Below are 19,022 nucleotides of genomic sequence, written 5' to 3'. Positions count from 1 at the left end.
TGTGTAAAAAAGATTCAATTGCCCTGGACTAGCAGAGGATGCTGGGCTCCTCTGCTCCACACTCCTTACTGTCCTGTCTGGACTATCATAGCAGCTGGAGGCTGCCTTCCACTCATTTCTCACTAACAAGTCAGTGTGTCTTATTCCTGCATTCTTTATTACTTCATCACACAAGTGGGGGGACAATGCTACAGTAGCCCAGGAAGGCTGGGGGAAGAACCGAATCAACAGGTGGGGTTGTTGCAGGAGCACCCCCTGTGAATAGCATACAGCTCATAATTTCTGCAGGATCTGACACAGAGCAGCTGCGCTCTCTGATACAGTGGTTCTCTAGTACACTTGCCCATATTCTAGCCAGGACTGATTCTATTTTTAGATACCAAAAAGGAGGGATTGACTCTGGGAGTCATTCCCAATTTTAGCTTTTGCGCCCCTGGCTAAGAGCAGCCAGGGGCACTTATGACAGCAGCAAATGGTGCAAAACGACTGGTAGCCATGCTCATCTTTTTACCAATTTATGGATTGGTAGATGGTACAGTATGGCTGATAACCATCTCTGCTGTCATGCAAAAGCAAAGCATGCTGCTGTGTAGCGCTGCTGAATCGCCTCTGTGAGCGGCATCTAGTACACATATGGTGACAGTCACAAAAGGCAAAACAGGCTCCATGATTGCCATGCTATGGCATCTGCCAGGGCAATCCAGGGAAAAAAGGTGCGAAATGCTTGTCTGCCGTTGCTTTCACAGAGGAAGGAGTGACTGACGACATTTACCCAGAACCACCCGCGACAATGATTTTTGCCCCATCAGGCACTGGGATCTCAACCCGGAAATGCCAAGGGGCGGGGGAGGCTGCGGGAACTATGGGATAGCTACGGAACAGCTACCCACAGTGCAACGCTCCAGAAATCGACGCTAGCCTCGGACCATGGACGCACACCACCGATTTAATGTGTTTAGTGTGGCCGCGCGCACTCGATTTTATACAATCTATTTTGCAAAACCGGTTTATGTAAATTCGGAATAATCCCGTAGTGTAGACGTACCCTAAGATCCATTCAAAACTATTCACCATTACAGAGCCAGGAGAGTGCTATTTCTGAAGGCCATAGTCAAAAAGGTCATTACAACAGACCTATGAAAGGACCAGGGGAAAAACAAGGCATGGGCTCATATCTCAGCTTTCTTCAGAGAAGAGATGAACAAACAGCAACCAGGCTCCAAAATTTTCAAATTAGTTATCTTAAAGAACAACTGTAGAAGAGAAGAAATCAAATGGACTCCATACTATTGTTAATAGAATATCAGGGTTGGAAGGGACCTCAGGAGGATCTAGTCCAATCCTCTGGTCAAAGCAGGACCAATCCCCAGACAGATTTTTGCCCCAAATCGCCCCCTCAAGGACTGAACTCACAACCCTGGGTTTAGCAGGACAATGCTCAAACCACTGAGCTATGAACAAGCTTAAACTGAGAAGAAATAATAGACTGGGGCAGCATTTCTAGTTCAACTAGTTTTAAATTAATAGTGACAGATAATATCAGTCCTTCTGAAAGTTATGGAGGCTCTTCAGTTAACTATTTCATGTTCAGATACACATTTATTTCAAAACCATTTGGTAACACTTCTTGGGCTTTCAGAGACTGGGTTTAGTGAACCCTTGTCAGTTACTCTAAGGGTATGTCTACACTGCCCACGTTACAGTGCAGCCGCGGGGGCAGTGTAGACATGCTTTATTTCTGGGGGAGAGCTCTCCCGGCAATAAAAAAAACCCCACCCCGAATAAGCAGTGGTAGCTTTATCGCCGGGAGCCCGGCTCCCGGCAATAAACGCTGTCTATACTGGCACTTTTCAGTGCAAAAACTTTTGTCCCCGGGGTGGTGTTTTTTCACAGCCCTGAATGACTAAAGTTGTAGTGCTGAAAGTGACAGTGTAGACACAGCCTAAGTCAGTTCTTCAGCAGATCACTGAGAAGTAAGATTTTCAAGAGACACACGATTCTATTTGGAAATGATCTGAGGCTGCAGCTCACACTTATGAGATGTCAATTCAGATGGAAATAACTTGCACACAGGTAATGTTAGCAGTGAACTAAGTGACCCCTCAATTAGAAATATATAGGATAAAAATTTCAGCAATGAAACAAATGAAGAAAGAACCCAGCCTTTCATCTACAGTAACAGAAATCAAGAGAGTAAGTGTGACAATCCGTACCTCAAAATAGCACCCGTATTCACCACTGTGATATGATTATAGTATGTTTTGTACAATGCATGGCTTTGTGAGGTATCATTTAAAAAGCCTTGATCTACTGAACATTAATGTCCTGTTGAATTGCACGTTCTATTATTGTATGTGAAGTTATGAAGTATTGCTATATGCTTGTTATCAAAGTATGTGATGAGCTGAAAACGCTCACAGCTAGCCTTTCAGTGGCAACAAAAGAGCAATTAACACTGACAAGGCAGATTTGCAGGAGGCCAGCCTGATGTGTTGATGGCCCATCAAGAAGAATCCACTCTCTAAGCCCTGGTCTACACTAAGGTCGGGGGTCGAACTAGGGTATGCGAATTCAGCTACGTGAATAACGTAGCTGAATTCGAACTACCCTAGTTCGACTCACTTACCCGTCCAGACGCCGTGGAAGCGAACTCCGCGGCTCCAAGGTCGACTCCGGCAACTCCTCCTGCCGCGGTGGAGTACCGGAGTTCGAACTAGCGCTTCCGGAGTTCGAACTATCGCGTCTAGATCAGACGCGATAGTTCGAACTCCGAGCAGTCGAACTTGCCGCGTCGACCCAGCAGGTAAGTGTAAACGTGGCCTCAGAGACTCTTCAGAGAGGGTATGTACACAACAGGGGCTACTGAACCCCCACATCACAGTAAGGATCTTTCTAGCAGATGGGTGGGCAAACTTTCTGAGGGCCACATCTGAGTATAGAAATTGTATGGCAAGCCATGAAGGCTCAAAAAATTGGGAGTTGGGCTGCGGGAGTGGGGTGAGAGCTCTGGGGTGGAGCCAGAAATGAGGAGTTCAGGGTGTGGGAGGGGGGCTCCGGACTGGGGCAGGGGCATGGGGAGGTTGAAGACTCCGGCTGGCGGTGCAGGCTCTGGGGTGGGGCTGAGGATGAGGTGTTTGGGGTGCAGGAGGGTGCTCTGGGCTGAGACCGAGGGGTTCGGAGGGTGGGAGGGGGATCAGAGCTGGGGCAGAGCGTTGGGGTGCTGGCTCCAGGTGGCACTTTCTGGAAGCAGCAGCATGTCCCCCCTCTGGCTCCTACACAGAGGCGCAACCAGGCAGCTCTGCGTGCTGCCCTGTCCGCAGGCACCGTCCCTGCAGCTCCCATGGGCCACGGTTCCCAGCCAATGGGAGTTGTGGGGGGCGGGGTTTGGGGTGGAGGCTGCGTGCAGAGCTCCCTGACCCTGGCTGCCCCTATGCTTAGGAACGAGAGGGGGAATATGCTGCTACTTCCAGGAGCCACGCGGAAAGCCCCCGACCCCCCGCTGGAGCGCAGCAAACCCACGACCCTGCTCCCCGGTGGGAACGCAAGGGCCAAATTAAAAGGTCCAATGGGCCGGACATGGCCCATGGGCTGTAGTTTGCCCACCCCTGTTCTAGCACCTGGCAAGAAAGTATAAATGAGGGTCAATGACATCACCATTTGGCCTTTCTCCTCCCCCATCTCAACACCTGGAAGATCATTTAGAAGACAAAGACTTTGAACTGAGGAGACTGGTCCCAGGCTGAAAAGCAAATTCAGGCTGTGTATTAAGAACTATAAACTGCCTGGAACACCCAGTGGGATGAGAAAAGCTGTTTAATTCAAATCTTGCTTAGTCTGTTAAAGTTAGAATTTAGATTGTGATTCTATTTTTATTTCTTATGTAACCAACCTTTGTGCCTAACACTTATAATCACTTAAAATCTATCTTTCTGTAGTTGTTAAACTTATTTTAACGTTTTATCCTTATCAGTGACTTTGTCTAAAGCACTTGGGGGAATCTGCTCGAATTACAAAGGCTGGTGCATGTCCACTATTCTTTGACAAAGAGGCAAATTAATTAATCAGCATTTCTTGAGCAGTGTAAGATGGGACATCACTGGGGTGCAAGGCTGGGGAGATTTACTGGTGTCTCGCTCTGTATAATTCATGAGTGGCTTATAAACCATTCATGTGATTTAGCTGGGTGTGTTCCTGCATGTTGTTGGCTCAGTGATCCCAGCACCTGGAGGGGTTTTGCTGCTTGTCACTAACATAGCATTTTAAGAGACAGCCCAGGGAGGAGAATTAAGGGGGCACAGCAGTCCCACAGTTCCAGATTGTATCCCAGGGGTATGTCACAGTTAGTTTTAAAGATATACAAATTTTGACTGGAAATGTAATGTTGCCAGTTCTCTATCTTGCATGTTTCTTTATATTAAGTGAAAGTGACAACATTTATTCAAAGAGTTTAACCACAGAACTGACAATCTTTCTATATGTATCTATGGGAAAACAAAGGTCAAGAAGGCAGTAATGTGTAGTATTTGCACCAATGCATATGAACCAAGGATCAGACTAAAGCAGTTATCCTGCACGTGAGCATTTCACATTCATTGTATCAATCACTGGCTGATTTAAAACTCCACTTTGACTATTTGTCATCAACCTGAATTTGAATTTCCACACAGTTTCCAATAGATAAATATTAGCTTATTCAGATTCTTTGTATTGGATAGTTTTTTTTTTTTTAAAAAGCAACTTAAATTTGGTTTACATTTTAAGAGTATGAATAATTACATCTTTACAGAATCTAATCGTTATCTGATTTTGGTAGGAACCATTTTAAAATGTTTAGTATAACTTTTCCAATAAAGGGAATGAGGAAGTAGTTAAAGTTAAGCAGGCTGTCAATTTCTGTATAATAGTTTCATGTAGACTCTGATCCTACAATCTGATCCATGTTGGCAGACCCTTATTCCCATAAAGTGTGCAGCTGATGGCATGGATTCACATGGCTGGTAGGATGTGCCCAGACAGATCACAGATTGCAGCATGGGGGCCTTGTTACTTCAAATAAATGTTTGCAGGAAGTGAACAAGTTCAGAATGGTTTGTCTTGAAAAAAAAAAAAGTATCTTCTGCTTGAGATGTTTGCTAAATTATTCTGAAACAATTATCTCAGGTCAAATGTTGCCCAAAATTTAGATTTGTAAAAGCAAGCATTTATAGAACCTGAGGCCAAAATAAGTGATTAAATACAAAATGGAAAGCATAGTTTTATACAAGGACATTCCCTGTAACACTTTCAACCCAGATATTGTGGCAGAAAATGATAATCTGAAAAAGAAACTGACTAAAAACAAAAGTGAAACTGACCAGTGTATTTTCATACCCCTAGCAACTGAGAAAAATACAAGGATTAAATCATCCACTTAAATAGGAAAATACATTAGGTTACCAATTTACTTTGAGGAGGCAATCTACAGAAAGCCCCTGCTTCTCTGGAAGGAAAGAGACTAAATCAAAGGACACTACTTGCAACCCTTTGACATCAGCAAACTTTCAATTAATAATTAATGTCTCAAGAAATGGGAAAAATCTCTGTGGCATGGAAAAGGGATGTGGATAGAAGAAAAATAAACACCAAGAGTATATGGGTGAGTTAATGGAGGAAAGAGTTGCTGAGGGTTTGTTTCAAATTGTACTTCATTAAGTACATTAGGGAAACTTTAGTGCAGACCAGCAGGGTCTACACAGACCAATTAATGTGCACACTACTCCAACGAATAGACAAGCCACAGAAAAGCAATACAGAAAATAAGGCACAGTTGTATTGTGAACGCTAAAACAAACAAAAAGGCTTTGGACAAGGATCAATAAAATAGACAAGATTTAAAAAAAAAGTTTGTTCTATCCCTTCCTCTCAGTCCTTAGTCTACATCAGGGGTCGGCAACCTTTCAGAAGTGGTGTGCCGAGTCTTCATTTATTCACTCTGATTTAAGGTTTTGCGTGCTAGTAATACATTTTAACGTTTTTAGAAGGCCTCTTTCTATAAGTCTATAGTCTATAACTAAACTATTGTTGTATGTAAAGTAAATAAGGTTTTAAAAATGTTTAAGACGCTTCATTTAAAATTAAATTAAAATGCACAGCCCTCTGGACCAGTGGCCAGGACCCAGGCAGTGAGAGTGTCACTGAAAATCAGCTTGCGTGCCGCCTTCGGCACACGTGACATAGGTTGCCTACCCCTGGTCTACATCTTGTCTATCTATTGTAAGTGCTACAAATCAAAGAGATGTCTTAGATGTCTGTAAAGTGTCTAACATACTTTGGAGTATTATATGAGCAACACATGTTTAAAATGTTCATTTTTAACTATCTACCTTTGTTTGTTTTCATACAGACGCTCATGTGACACTGACCTCATTCTATGCCAGGGGTTCTCAAGCTGGGGATCAGGACCCCTCTGAGGGTCACGAGGTTATTACATGGGAGGGTCACGAGCTGTCAGCCTCCACCCCAAACCCTGCTTTGCTGCCAGCATTTATAATGGTGTTAAATATATTTTAAAGTGTTTTTCATTTATAAGGGGGGGGTCGCACTCAGAGGCTTGGTATGTGAAAGGGGTCACCAGTACAAAAGTCTGAGAACCCCTGTTTCAGGTAGACCCGATAGAGAATTCTGCAGGTTAGTTTTACACACAGGAAGCAGATAGAGGCACAACATTTCAAGCCCATGCCGGGGAAAGGGCTTTCAGTTACCCGCACCCGCCCTCTGGCTGATCTGGTTGGATTGCTGGCTCTGTGGGGCAGGACCCCCCGTCCTCGGGGCTCCCCCCACCTCCATCTGCACCGGGGCCTCTCGGCGCTGCCCCGCCGCACAGGAACCACCGGCCCCTCCACGCGGCGGCGGCGGCGCGAGTCAGGCCGTAACGGCCCGGGGCGCGCGGGTACCTGGCCAGCAGCTCCAGATCCTCCAGCGCCGCCAGCAGCCTGTCCCGCGTGCTGCTCCGCTCCCCGCCCGCCGCCATCGCCGCGCCCGAGCAGCCACCCGCCCCGGCCTGCAGCAGCGAGACGGCAGCAGGCCCCGCACCGACCGGCAGAGGCGGGCGACAGCGCCATCTGGCGGCGGAGGTCTGAACCGCCGCGCCTGCCCTGGGGCTTCCGCGCCTCCCGCGGTGCCCCCGCTGTCCGGGCCACTCGCTCCCCTCCCGGCTCCCAGCCTTGGGGCGGGGCGCTGGGGCCGCCTGACAGGAGCGCGAGACAACGGGGATGGGGGCGGGAGACAGCAGAGCAGGCGCGAAGAAGCCCTGAGCTGCCGGGGGGGGCGGGGCCTGCGTGGCGAGCAGGGCCGTGGCCCCCTGGCTTGTGGGCAGCGCCGGCTTTAGGAAGTGCGGGGCCCGATTCGAACCTTTTCGGCGGGGCCCTGGCAGGGATGACTTAAAAAAAAAAGTGTAAAAAAAAGCCTTTCATTTTTCCATGTATTATTTACTTTCCATAACTATATAAATAATAAAATAATATATTATGTACATTGCATCATATATGCTGTTGATTGGTTATTAATGACCGCTGTTTCACACGTGTGGGTCCCCGCCACTCCCTGGGGGTGTGCACATGTTGGGTCCCAGCTGCTCCCTGTCCCCCTCATTGAAGCAGGTGTGCAGGGTTACTGCCCTGGGAACTGCAGGGCAGCAGTGGACATGGGGCTGGTTGGAGGCAGGGGCTGACTGGAGATAGGGTCTGGCTGCAGGCAGGGAAAGGGGTGCGGGGCTGGCTGGCTGGCTTCAGGCAGGGCTGCAGGGGGGTGCAGCAGGGGTTGGCAGGGCTGGAGACAGAGGAGTGTGGGACTGGCTGGCTTCAGGCAGGGGGGTGCAGCAGGGGTTGGCTGGAGACAGGGCAGGGGGTGCAGGGCTGGTGCGGGCAGGGGTGTTTGTAGGGCTGGCTGGCTTTGGGCAGGGCTGCAGGGGTGTGTGGCAGGGGTTGGCTGAAGACAGGTCAGGGGGTTTGGCAGGGGCTGGCTGCGGGCACGGGGTGCAGAGCTGGCTGCAGGCAGGGGGAGCGGGGCTGGTGCGGGCAGGACAGGTGGTGCAGCAGAGGCAGCTGGAGCCCCAGCCCTTTAAATAGCCCCCAAGCCCTCCGCTATCCCAGGGCTCTGGGGCTATTTAAAGGGCCTGGGGCTCCCCTGCTTCTACCCCGCCCCGGACTTTTTAAATAGCCGTGGGAGCCCTGGGGAATGCATGGGGGCAGCAGGGCTCCGGCGGCTATTTAAAGGACCGGGGTGGCAGAGGCAGCTGGAGCCCCAGCCCTTTAAATAGCCCCTGGAGCCCCCCACTGCCCCAAGGCTCTGGAGGCTATTTAAAGGGCCCGGAGCTCCAGCCGGGAGAGCGGGGCTGCAGGGTAGGGCTTGCTGCGCTCCAGCTGGGGCCACGGGGCTTGCCGCGCTCTGGCCGGAACTCCAGCCAGGAGAGCGGGGCCGCGGGGCTTGCCACGCTTCGGCCAGAGCTCCAGCTGGGAGAGCGGGGCTGTGGGGCAGCCGCGCTCCCGCCGGTGCTTTGGTCAGGGGAGCGGGGCCACGGAAGACCCTGGAGCAGACCGCAGCCGGGGTAAGTAAAAAAAATTAAAAAGGCACCTAAGGCGCAGAGCCCTCTTAGGCACGGGGACCGATTCCCGGGAATTGGGCGAATCGGCCTAAAGCCGGCCCTGCTTGTGGGGCTGCTCCCCTGGGCTTTGCCGCTTTCACCCAGCGACTGGAGAGATAAAAACGATTAAAAAAAAAATGTGGCATTGCAGATGCCTGCCGTTGGGTTCGTGCCAGCCGCTGGATTCGCAGGACCCAGCGCTTGGAGCCTGATGAGGAGACGTTCCGCTTCCATCTTTTCAAAAAGTGCCTTTCTAACCCTGGCAGTCGCACAGAAAAGCCTGAGAACATGGCTCGGCTGGCCCATGAAGACTTGTGCTAGGCCTGGGCTACGCCACAGAGTTAGGGTGATGGAACTGCCTTGCATCAAGGGCGCTGTCCGGCCGCTCCGCTGCATTCGCTCCACCATGGCCCAGTCGTCGCGGCCCCTGGGCGGCCCGGCCCAGCGCCCAGCCTCGGAGCTGGGCACCATGGAGTTCGGGCACCGCACAGACCAGGAGGTGAGCAGGGCGCTGCTGCGGGCCTTCCTGGAGCGGGGGCACCGGGAGCTGGACACGGCTCATATGTACGGGGGGGCGCATCCGAGCGCATCCTGGGGGCGCTGCTGGCGGGTGGCGGCGGGCCCGCAGTGAAGATGGCAACCAAAGCCAATCCATGGGAGGGGAAGACTCTGAAGCCTGACAGTGTCAGGTCTCAGCTGGAGACATCCCTTGAGAGTTTACAGATGAAGAGCGTAGACTTGTTCTATCTCCGTCCATACCCCTGACCACGACACCCCTGTGGAACAGACACTACATGCCTGCAATGAGCTAGACAAGGAGGGAAAGTTTAAGGAGCTTGGTCTGTCGAACTATGCAACTTGGGAGGTAGCAGAAATCTAGTACAACAGCTGGGTGCTTCCAACTGTGTATCAGGGCATGTACAATGCAACCACTCACCAAGTGGAAACCGAGCTGTTGCCGTGCCTTAGACACTGTGGAATGCGGTTCTATGCCTACAATCCTTTGGCCGGAGGGCTGCTGACACGAAAGTACAAGTATGAAGAAAAAGACATGGTCCAACCGACTGGCAGGTTTTTTGGAAATGATTGGGCCCAGACGTACAGGGACAGATACTGGAAGGAGCACCATTTCCAAGCCATTGCCCTGGTAGAGAAAGCATTAGGGGAGGCTTATGGCTCTAACCCCCCCAGCCTAACTTCAGCTGCTTTACGCTGGATGTACAACCACTCCAAACTTCAGGGTGCCCTTGGAGATGCAGTGATCATTGGGATGTCCAACATGGATCAGCTGCAGCAGAACCTCACATGCAGTGAAGAGGGCCCTCTGCTCCCAGCTGTGGTGGAAGCATTTGATAAAGCCTGGCATCTAGTAGCACATGACTGTCCCAACTACTTCCGGTAGAAAATGGGGGTAGCAAATTTAGTGTGGGGATGGTAACCAAGTATCCTGGCATCTGAGACCTAACTCCTCCCATAGTGTTTCAGAGGAAACTTCACTCTTGGATCAGGGCTTCCAGGTAGTGAACGTATTGGTATCACACTGGGGTTTCCTTGCACTAGAGTTGAAGCTCTTCGTACAATCACAAGCCTCACTGTTTCTATGCTGACTTAATGGTAGTTGCACATGGTGTCCAAGCCATAAGGTGTCTGGTTTTTCCTTAAACAAAACTAAAAGCCATAATTGCCACGAGAATGTCCCTTAATAGGGCAGCTCCTATTTTCACTTGAGCACACAAAATAGTGTTGTGATTTGGTGATGTAATTCGTATAAGGAACTGGCCCTGTCATAGGGCCACTTGAAGTCTCCAAGTAGGAATGTGGATATTTGTCTTCAATCAGCTGTCAGAATAAAGCGTTTTCTAACTCAAAAAAAAAATCAACCTGGGTGTGCAAGTGTCTGTGCTCAAATTTGTCTTTGGCGGTTTAAGCGTCCCGCTATGACAATGCAGTAAAAAAACCTCCTTGGACAGCATAGAACCATGGTCAACCTATTGAGGTCGCTGCAGAATGAGTATAGACCTCATGAACTGTGCCAACCTAACTGTCATCCAGTAGCTGCAATAGTGTCCACTCTGCTCACAACTTTAAATTCCACTGCACAGAAGTCACAGAGACGGGAAGTCACCATCCCGCTGCATGTATTTTTTAAATGCCTTTTCCTTATTGCACACCTAGCAGCGCTCCCTTGTTATGTGCAGCTGCCCAACCAACCATGCTGATGTCACACATTAGTCGCATTCTTACCTGAAGTAGAAATGAGGTACTGGATCTCCTAAGCCTATGCAGCTGCTGCCGTTGCAGCCTTGAGGGGTGCCCCATCCACACCTGGAGCCTGATGAGGAGGAGACAGAAGAGAACTATAGAGGACATGTTCACTGAGATCATGTAAGCCAATACTGCATCAGACTGTGAATAAAGGACCTGGAGGGCCAATATGGCAGATAGCATAGAGAAGAAAAAGGTGAGCAGGAGAAAGGCCCAGGGAGGGAGATGCATCAGGACATAATGGGTCTTCTCAGGCAACAAACCTAAATGTCACAGGCCTTGGTTGACTTTCCTGTCCAGAAATCCCAGATTCACCACCTTTTGCAGTTCTTGGAGAACTCCATGCTACTAGCTCCCTACACTGCTTCCCCATCCCCCAAAATTCCATGTGGTATCCCAGGCCATATCCTTACCCCAACCACTCCGTGCCAGGGACAACAAGGACAGCCACAGCTTTACGTACATTCACCGACATAAGCACTCGTGTGCTCAGCGCTATGTTCGTGGGAGAGTTTCTCCCACTGACAGAGCTTACGTCACTTGCGATGGGAGAGCTTTCCCCCATTGGCATAGACTGTCTTCACCACAGGCAGTGGCACAGTTGTATTGGTACAGCTGCCCTGCTGCAGCACTGTACACGTGGACATACCCTTATTTTTATATCATCTTCCTCCTTCTCTCTTTGAGAATTACCCTCCACCATGGTGTAGGCAAACAGGCACCTGTGTATGTGAGGTTCCAACAGGATCTGGGATGCAGGGCCATCCTTAGGCATACGCGGCTGTGTAAGGCACCTGAAAATTTGGGGAACCCCTGGATCTTAGTGTCCCCCCTTCCACCTCTTCCTATCCCTGTTCTGACCCTTCCTGCAGGCTCCCATCACAGCTGGCTGCTGCAGCCTGATGAGTCTTCTTCTGGAGGGGATCTAGTACTTAAAAGTGAAAAAGCCTCCCAGCCTGCCAGACCTATTAGCACAACATTGAAACTGTTAAAGAGCCATTCAAGTGGTAATGAAGCCATTTAACAGGCATTTGCCAACCCCCAGGTATATACTGTCAATTTCTGAATTTACTGACAAAAACAGTTGTGCATTACTGTAATATTTACTGAGAACATGTTAGTCTACTGGACCTTAGTTTAAAATTTGCTTTAAAAATATTTAATTAGTGTGTTGCTGAAGATGCAAGCCCCAGCTGCAGTTGGGCAGAGGGGCACTAGTTTAATAATACTGCATAAAGCCCCATAAATCCTAAGAAGTTCCCTGCTGGGATGAAATGTAAATTTCTTGTTTACATCTCCCCATTGCTGAAGAATGGCTGCTTAAGTAAGTGCCCACTTGATTTAGTCACTTGTCTGGGATTGCCAGTGTGTCTTTGTCTCAGAAACTGGTTTGTGAGCTTTACCCAGACTTACAAAATATTTCAGTAAAAGTTATATAGAAGAATCTCGTAACTTCACATATAATGTTGATACTCATAATCTGCTGAATTGGGTGTTTTGCAAATGATACCTCACAAGGCATACTTTGTACAAAATATATCAAAATCATATAAAAGTGGTGAACAGGGTGTTGCACATAGCTACATTGATCAGGAATGTGAAAAATTCATACCCCCGAGTGCCGTAGCAACATAACCCCCAGGGTAGATGCAGCTATGGTCAATGGAAGAATGCTTCCATCAAACTAGCTACCACTTCTCAGGGAAGAGGATTACCTACAGTGATGGAAAAAATCATTCAGTAACATAGCTGTAGCATCCATAGTGCAGATATGGCCCGAGTTTTAAACCTAAAAGTAATTTATTTATTCAGGGTTCCAAACAAAAGTATCTTTCAGGGTTTATCACAGAAGGAAACTAAAACAACAGGCACTGCAAAGTTCTTTATAGATAAGGTTACCATATTTCAAGTTCCCAAATAGAGGACACTGCGGGGGCGGGGAGGGGGGTATTTGGGGAGTGTTGGAGGGATGTGTGTGTACTGGGAAGGAGTATTTGGTAGGGGTACTGGTGGCGTGTGTGTGTACAGGGAGGGTTATTTGGGCAGGTGCTGAAGGGGGTATTTGCAGGGTGATGCAGGGGTACCTGCAGCCTCACTCAAGTTGGGGGGCAATTTCATGTTCCCTGTCATGGTGGCAGGGTGAGTGGTGCAGGTACAGGATGCAGCACCAGCCCATCTGTCAGGGCATCCCTGCGGCCTCTCCCCCTCCTCAGGGTGGGGAGCTGAGGCTTGGCCCTGTCACCTCTCCCAGCAGAGCTCTGAGGCCCCACAGGCAGGGCAGGCGGTCTGGCCAAGAGGTGCTTGGAGGCTCCACTTATCTGATGGGGTGGGCTAGACCAGGTGAGATTCGGTAGCTGTGGATGCAGGAGCCAAGCAAGGCATGGAGAAGGCTCTTTTTGAGCTGCAATGTCTTCTCCACAAGGAAAATCCAGGACATCTCCTCTTATTTCAAAAATCTGCCTGGATGGAGATCAGGAGACCAAAAAAGAGGTCATGTCCAGGAAAACCTGGATGTATGGTAACCCTATTTATAGGCTGTCTAGAAACTCTGAATTTTCTCTTTCCATATAGTAGTTTAGATGAAACTTGTATCTTGGAAAACTTTTTTCTTAACAAAGGTATTTTAAAGAGTCTTGTTCCTCTCTCAGTGCAAAGTCCATCCCACTCCCTGCACTCCTGACACATTCCCAGCATCTGACTTCGTCTTCTCCTAGGACATCAGATGCCTGTTGAGGAAGTCCCATGTAAACATCCTCCCATACAAGTTTGTTCTCTCCTCCTTTGGTTCTGTCATCTTCCTAGTCAAGCAGCACTCCTCCTTCTCCCTCACTGACACCCATAATCCCCATTGCCTCTCACCTGTAAACTCTCTCCACGCAGGACCTTGCCAACTTCTGTAAAGACAAAGTTGACAAGATTTGCTCTGACTTTTCTTCTCCTCCTTCCCCACATTCTTCTGACTTCAACACTGGTGTAACTGAAGGCATGAAGTGGCCCGGAGTTATGGTGCAAAGGTGCCAAATTAAATGGTAGCGTAATGCATTAAAAGAAATATGTTTTGTAAAAATATGAGGGGTAAGAAGGAAACCAGGAAAGGAGTTAAGCCTACTACAAAATAGGCAGAGTAACTAAGTAATCTGATTGACATATTTAACCACCATTTTGCCTCAATGACTGAAACAAATTGAAGTTCACATACCAAGCTGACAATAGGGTTGCACTTATCAGCTTTGACTGTGCATCTCTAAAATATAAACAGCTATTCTACAATGTGGGCTGTAACACTGAACTGATTATTCTTCCATAATCCCAAACATGAGACTGGGGCGGCATGCGGGTAACTGAAAGCAGACTTTGGGGCTTATTGGCCCTAAATCTTGCTGATTCCCTGTTTTTTCTAAATATCACTCCCCTTTAGTCTTTAGTACTTAGTGTACCTTTTTATATGGCTATGCTTGTTTCTTATTCCTCTTTGGCCATAGAAGAGCTATCCTTTGTGCATCAATTATGTCCCATAGTATCCTCCTGTGAGGAATTAGGGCTAGATCTGTACAATTTATGAATTCTGATTGATATTGTGAAGTTGATTATGCAAACCTGCTGTATTATGAATGCCTCTTTATAAGTGACAGGTTTCAGAGTAGCAGCCATGTTAGTCTGTATCCGCAAAAAGAACAGGAGTACTTGTGGCACCTTTGAGACTAACAAATTTATTTGAGCATAAGCTTTCATGGGCTACAGCCCACTTCATCAGATGCATAGGATGGGACATATAGTAAGAAGATATATATAGATACAGAGAACATGAAAAGGTGGAAGTTGCCATACCAACTCTAAGAGGCTAATTCATTAAGATGAGCTATTATCAGCAGGAGAAAAAAAAATTTTTGTAGTGATAATCAAGATGGCCCATTCCAGACAGTTGATAAGAAGGTGTGAGGATACTTAACATGGGGTAATAGATTCAATTTGTGTAATGACCCAGCCACTCCCAGTCTCTATTCAAGCCCAAGTTAATGGTATCTAGTTTGCAAATTAATTCTAGTTCAGCAGTTTCTTGTTGGAGTCTATTTTTGAAGCTTTTCTGTTACAAAATTGCCACCTTTAAGTCTGTTAGTGAGTGACCAGAGAGATTGTAGTGTTCTCCTACTGGTTTTTGAATGTTATGATTGCTGATGTCAGATTTGTGTCCATTTATTCTTTTGCATAGAGACTGTCCAGTTTGGCCATGGCAGAGGGCACAGCTATGGGTACCCGCATGGTCCCACAGTATGCCAACATCTTTATGGCTGACTTAGAACAACGCTTCCTTAGCTCTCGTCCTCTAACACCCCTACTCTACTTGCGCTACATTGATGACATCTTCATCATCTGGACCCATGGGAAGGAGGCCCTTGAGGAATTCCACCATGATTTCAACAATTTCCATCCCACCATCAACCTCAGCCTGGACCAATCCACACAAGCGGTCCATTTCCTGGACACTACTGTGCTAATAAGCGATGGTCACATAAACACCACCCTATACCGGAAACCTACTGACTGCTATACTTAGCTACATTCCTCCAGCTTCCATCCAGGACACACCACACGATCCATTGTCTACAGCCAAGCTCTAAGATACAACCGCATTTGCTCCAATCCCTCAGACAGAGAGAAACACCTACAAGATCTCTATCAAGCATTCTTAAAACTACAATACCTACGTGCTGAAGTGAAAAAAAAACAGATTGACAGAGCCAGAAGAGTACCCAGAAGTCACCTACTACAGGACAGGCCCAACAAAGAAAATAACAGAACGCCACTAGCCCAGAGAATGCCCTGAAGCAGCGAAGAATATGAGTTTAGTATTTATTGTTTTGTATGATTTGCGCTCTCCTGTGCTCTACATGATTAAGTTAAAAGTGCATTAATGTGTTAGACTCCAAGGAAAGTGCCTCGTTCTTCACAACTACTGCATGCCCCTGAGGGGTTAAATGCTAAAACTGAAGCATCACACCTTTGGGAGAGAGGTGTGTTTAAATATCAGGAAGTCAGAGGGGTCAGGGATGCAACCAGAGGGACCAGGTAGTTGTATAGCAGCTTCCAACTTGCACCAAGGTCTGTGCCCTAAGAGTGGGCCTAGGGATCACGAGACTGGGGCAGTGGCTGGATTCTGTTCAGGTACCAGAAGCTTAACACATCCCATGGATAAAAAGCTCATAGGCTTGAATGCCCCTCACAGCAATCTTAGTGGGTGGCCAGCAGAGGGCACTTACAAGGATATGAGACAGGTCCTTCATCATAGTACTTTGTACTTATGCTTCTCTCTGAGCATCTTGAAGCATTTCAGAAATATTACTGAAGTAAGCTTCACAATACCACTGTGAGATGGGTATTAATTCTCCCTGCCTGCTAATTCACTTGGCATGTTTCAAAACAGAATATATTTGCACAGCTGCTAATAATAATGTGGTATAACTGCACGGCATTACTGAGCAAGGAGATGGGATGAAACCCCTGTAATTCTTAGAAAATACATATCATATCTTAGAAAATTCTTAGAAAATCATAACAAAGAAGGCTGCAAGCATTTATGTCTAAGTGTCAATTACTTCAATTTCACCAACACAAGTATTCACATTGGTGGAGATGGAGACTGTAACAGTCCTTTGTTCATAACTGGCTTAGTCAGATGACTTTATAGTTAAAGTTGCATTCACAAGCTTTGTTTGACTAGAACCTGGGAAATAATATTGATGAAATTGGTCATTCATGCAAATATGTGAAATTTCAGACTGGCAGGGACTTGTCCAAACCCTCCTCCAGTTAGGGCTAGTCTACACTGGCAATGCTAAAGCACTGCCATGGCCGCGCTTTAACTTGGCTTGTGTGGTTGCGGTAGAATGCTCTAAAAAAGCACTTCTACTAGAGGCGCAGCTACCAGCGCTGGGCGCGCGGCTTCCAGTGCTGGTACACTGTTTACATGGGTGCTTTAAAGCGCTGAAACTTGCTGCACTTGGGGGGGAGGGTGTGTGTTTTTTCACACCCCTGAGTGAGAAAGTTGCAGTGCTGTAAAGTGCCAGTGTAGACAAGCCCTTAGTAAATGAGTAAATGTTTTACCCACCCGGATAAAAGAAGCAATAGGACACAACTAAGGTAACCAGGTGTACAAGATGAATAGCAAATATTTGAATTAATAGTTTCAACAAACAATCCATGAGCCAAGCTAGTCTTTAAAGATCTTTTACTTGTGGGGAAAATAAACTAAAAATGGAAAAAAGAACCTTGGCTTTCACTTTTGAAAAGGGAAGTCAGAATTTATCTTTGACTTACACCTTATATTACCCATACAAGTCAGATCAGAATTTCTAGGCCTTTTCCTTTCAAAAATAGCATTGAGAACATAAGCCTACACAAACCAATTACTAGGGCTGAACAAAACGTGCTGCTGTGCTCTCCCTTTGTTGCCAGCTTTTGCAGTCTTCTCATGAGTCTAGCAATTACAGGTGTTTTTCTTTGTCTCTTGGAGCCAAGTGATTGGGTGAGAATCTCAGCTTTAATTTCTAGGAAAATATTTAGGCACAGCAGCCAGGTACACAGGAAACAACTCCTCCCCTCTTAAAGCCCCAGGAAGTTTTGAATTCCCATTTCCTGTTGGATCAGCGTGGAGAGCTGGCCAGCGCAGCTCGTGGCAACTCTATGCCCCAAATGTGCTCAAGCCTGGAGTACATGTGAGGTGGTGGACCTTATTGGTCTGTGGAGAGAAGAGCTGTCCAGGCATTGCTCCAATGCAGCAGAAGAAATGTAGACATCTATGAGAAGATTGCACGGGAAATGGTGGAGAAGGGCTATAGCAGCAACACGCAGCAGGGACACATGAAAATCAAAGAACTTCGACAGATGTACCAGAAGACAAGGGAGACAAACAGTCACTCTGGTTCTGCACCACAGATATGCCACTTCTGCAATGAGCTGCATGCAGTTCTTGGTGGACACCCCACCACTACCCCCCCAAACGCAGTGTGGATATCTCCCAGGAGTCTCCCAGGGCCACCTCAGGCAACAACGAGGAGGACATTCTGGGGGAAGAGGAGGGGCAGGAGAACTGGAGACAGGTGAGCGGTGGATCCATTCTCCCTGAGAACCAGGAGCTGTTTTTAAGCTCTGAGGCCAGCTGGTTGCAGGACAGCATGATTGCCAAGTGTGATGCCAGGGAAGGCGAGTATGCAATTCCAATCAAACTGCTTTTATGAATAATCTGAAGAAAAAGTGAGGTGCAGTGGGTGTTTGCTTCCCAGTGGGTGCTCCAGCTACACAGAGGGTGACCCCTGGAAAAGACTATTTATGTGCACAAGGATATCTGGGAATCCTCCATGGAGATCTCTAGGAAACTTTCATGGAGATACCATGCAATCCTTTGGGAAGGGCTGCCTTATTTCTTACACAGCATAAGGATCAGGTCTGTACCAGACACCAGCATCTGCTCCCTTGCCACCTCTGTTACTCTCAGGAGACTGAGATCACATAGTGTCACCTAGGGGAAATGGGGGAAGTTTTCATTACAAGCGCTCATATCACAAACAATAGAGCATGTGATCCACCACCCATGGTAACTTCCGGATCCCCCAACCATGCTTTCCCTCACACGCCGGTGGTTTGGTTGGTAGGGATCACCATTATCTCCAGATTCTGCAAGTCTAAGGTGACTATTGCCAGCAGCATTAAGGGAACAGAGTGGGTGGGCTTCTTGTGTTCTCTCGTGGACTCAACCCCATGCTGGAGCTGCCTGGGACAAACACATCAATTTGGGAGTCTTAACGCTGGTCCCTGGTCTCAAAACAATGTCCATGTTGCTAGCGGGAGGGGGCATTGTCCACCTGCCCACCTGTGCTCCCAACATGGTTTTGCCATAAGTTTGCCATACTCACCATGGCTGGAACAGCATACCAGTTCATTGAATAGCTAGGGATTCTGATTATGTTCTGGCTTGCACTTTAGTGTAATAAGAGGAGTGTTTTTCTAAATAGCAACATTTGCATTAGACTCAGGGTATGCTCTGACAGTGGCTGCTTTGTGCTTTGCATGCCTTACAGCAGAAAGCTTTTCCTTCAGCACATTCTCCACAACACCACAGAAGCTTTTACAGATTAGAAGG

General features: G+C 47.7%; 1 protein-coding gene and 1 pseudogene across 4 annotated transcripts in view; one reads left to right on the top strand and one right to left on the bottom strand.

The window, feature by feature from the left end:
- Positions 1 to 7,196, bottom strand: part of MED4 (mediator complex subunit 4) — a 31,645-nt gene extending 24,449 nt beyond the window's left edge. Inside the window, exon 1 of one of the 4 annotated variants that reach the window (XM_039520545.1) lies at positions 6,933 to 7,196. In XM_039520545.1, coding sequence (XP_039376479.1) covers positions 6,933 to 7,100 — 168 coding nt within the window. In that variant the 5' untranslated portion in view covers positions 7,101 to 7,196. Of the gene's footprint in view, positions 1 to 6,740; positions 6,855 to 6,932 lie in introns of those variants that run through there. The other 3 variants (XM_039520546.1, XM_039520547.1, XM_039520548.1) reach the window with 3 other exon arrangements.
- Positions 7,197 to 9,071: 1,875 nt separating this feature from the next.
- LOC120395818 lies at positions 9,072 to 10,147 on the top strand (annotated as a pseudogene).
- The last annotated feature ends 8,875 nt before the right edge of the window (positions 10,148 to 19,022 follow it).

This window comes from Mauremys reevesii, linkage group 1, assembly GCF_016161935.1.
Source record: "Mauremys reevesii isolate NIE-2019 linkage group 1, ASM1616193v1, whole genome shotgun sequence".
NCBI lineage: Eukaryota > Metazoa > Chordata > Testudines > Geoemydidae > Mauremys > Mauremys reevesii.
The sequence above is the reverse complement of the archived record's forward strand: the minus strand, read 5'-3'. Positions and strand labels throughout refer to the sequence as shown.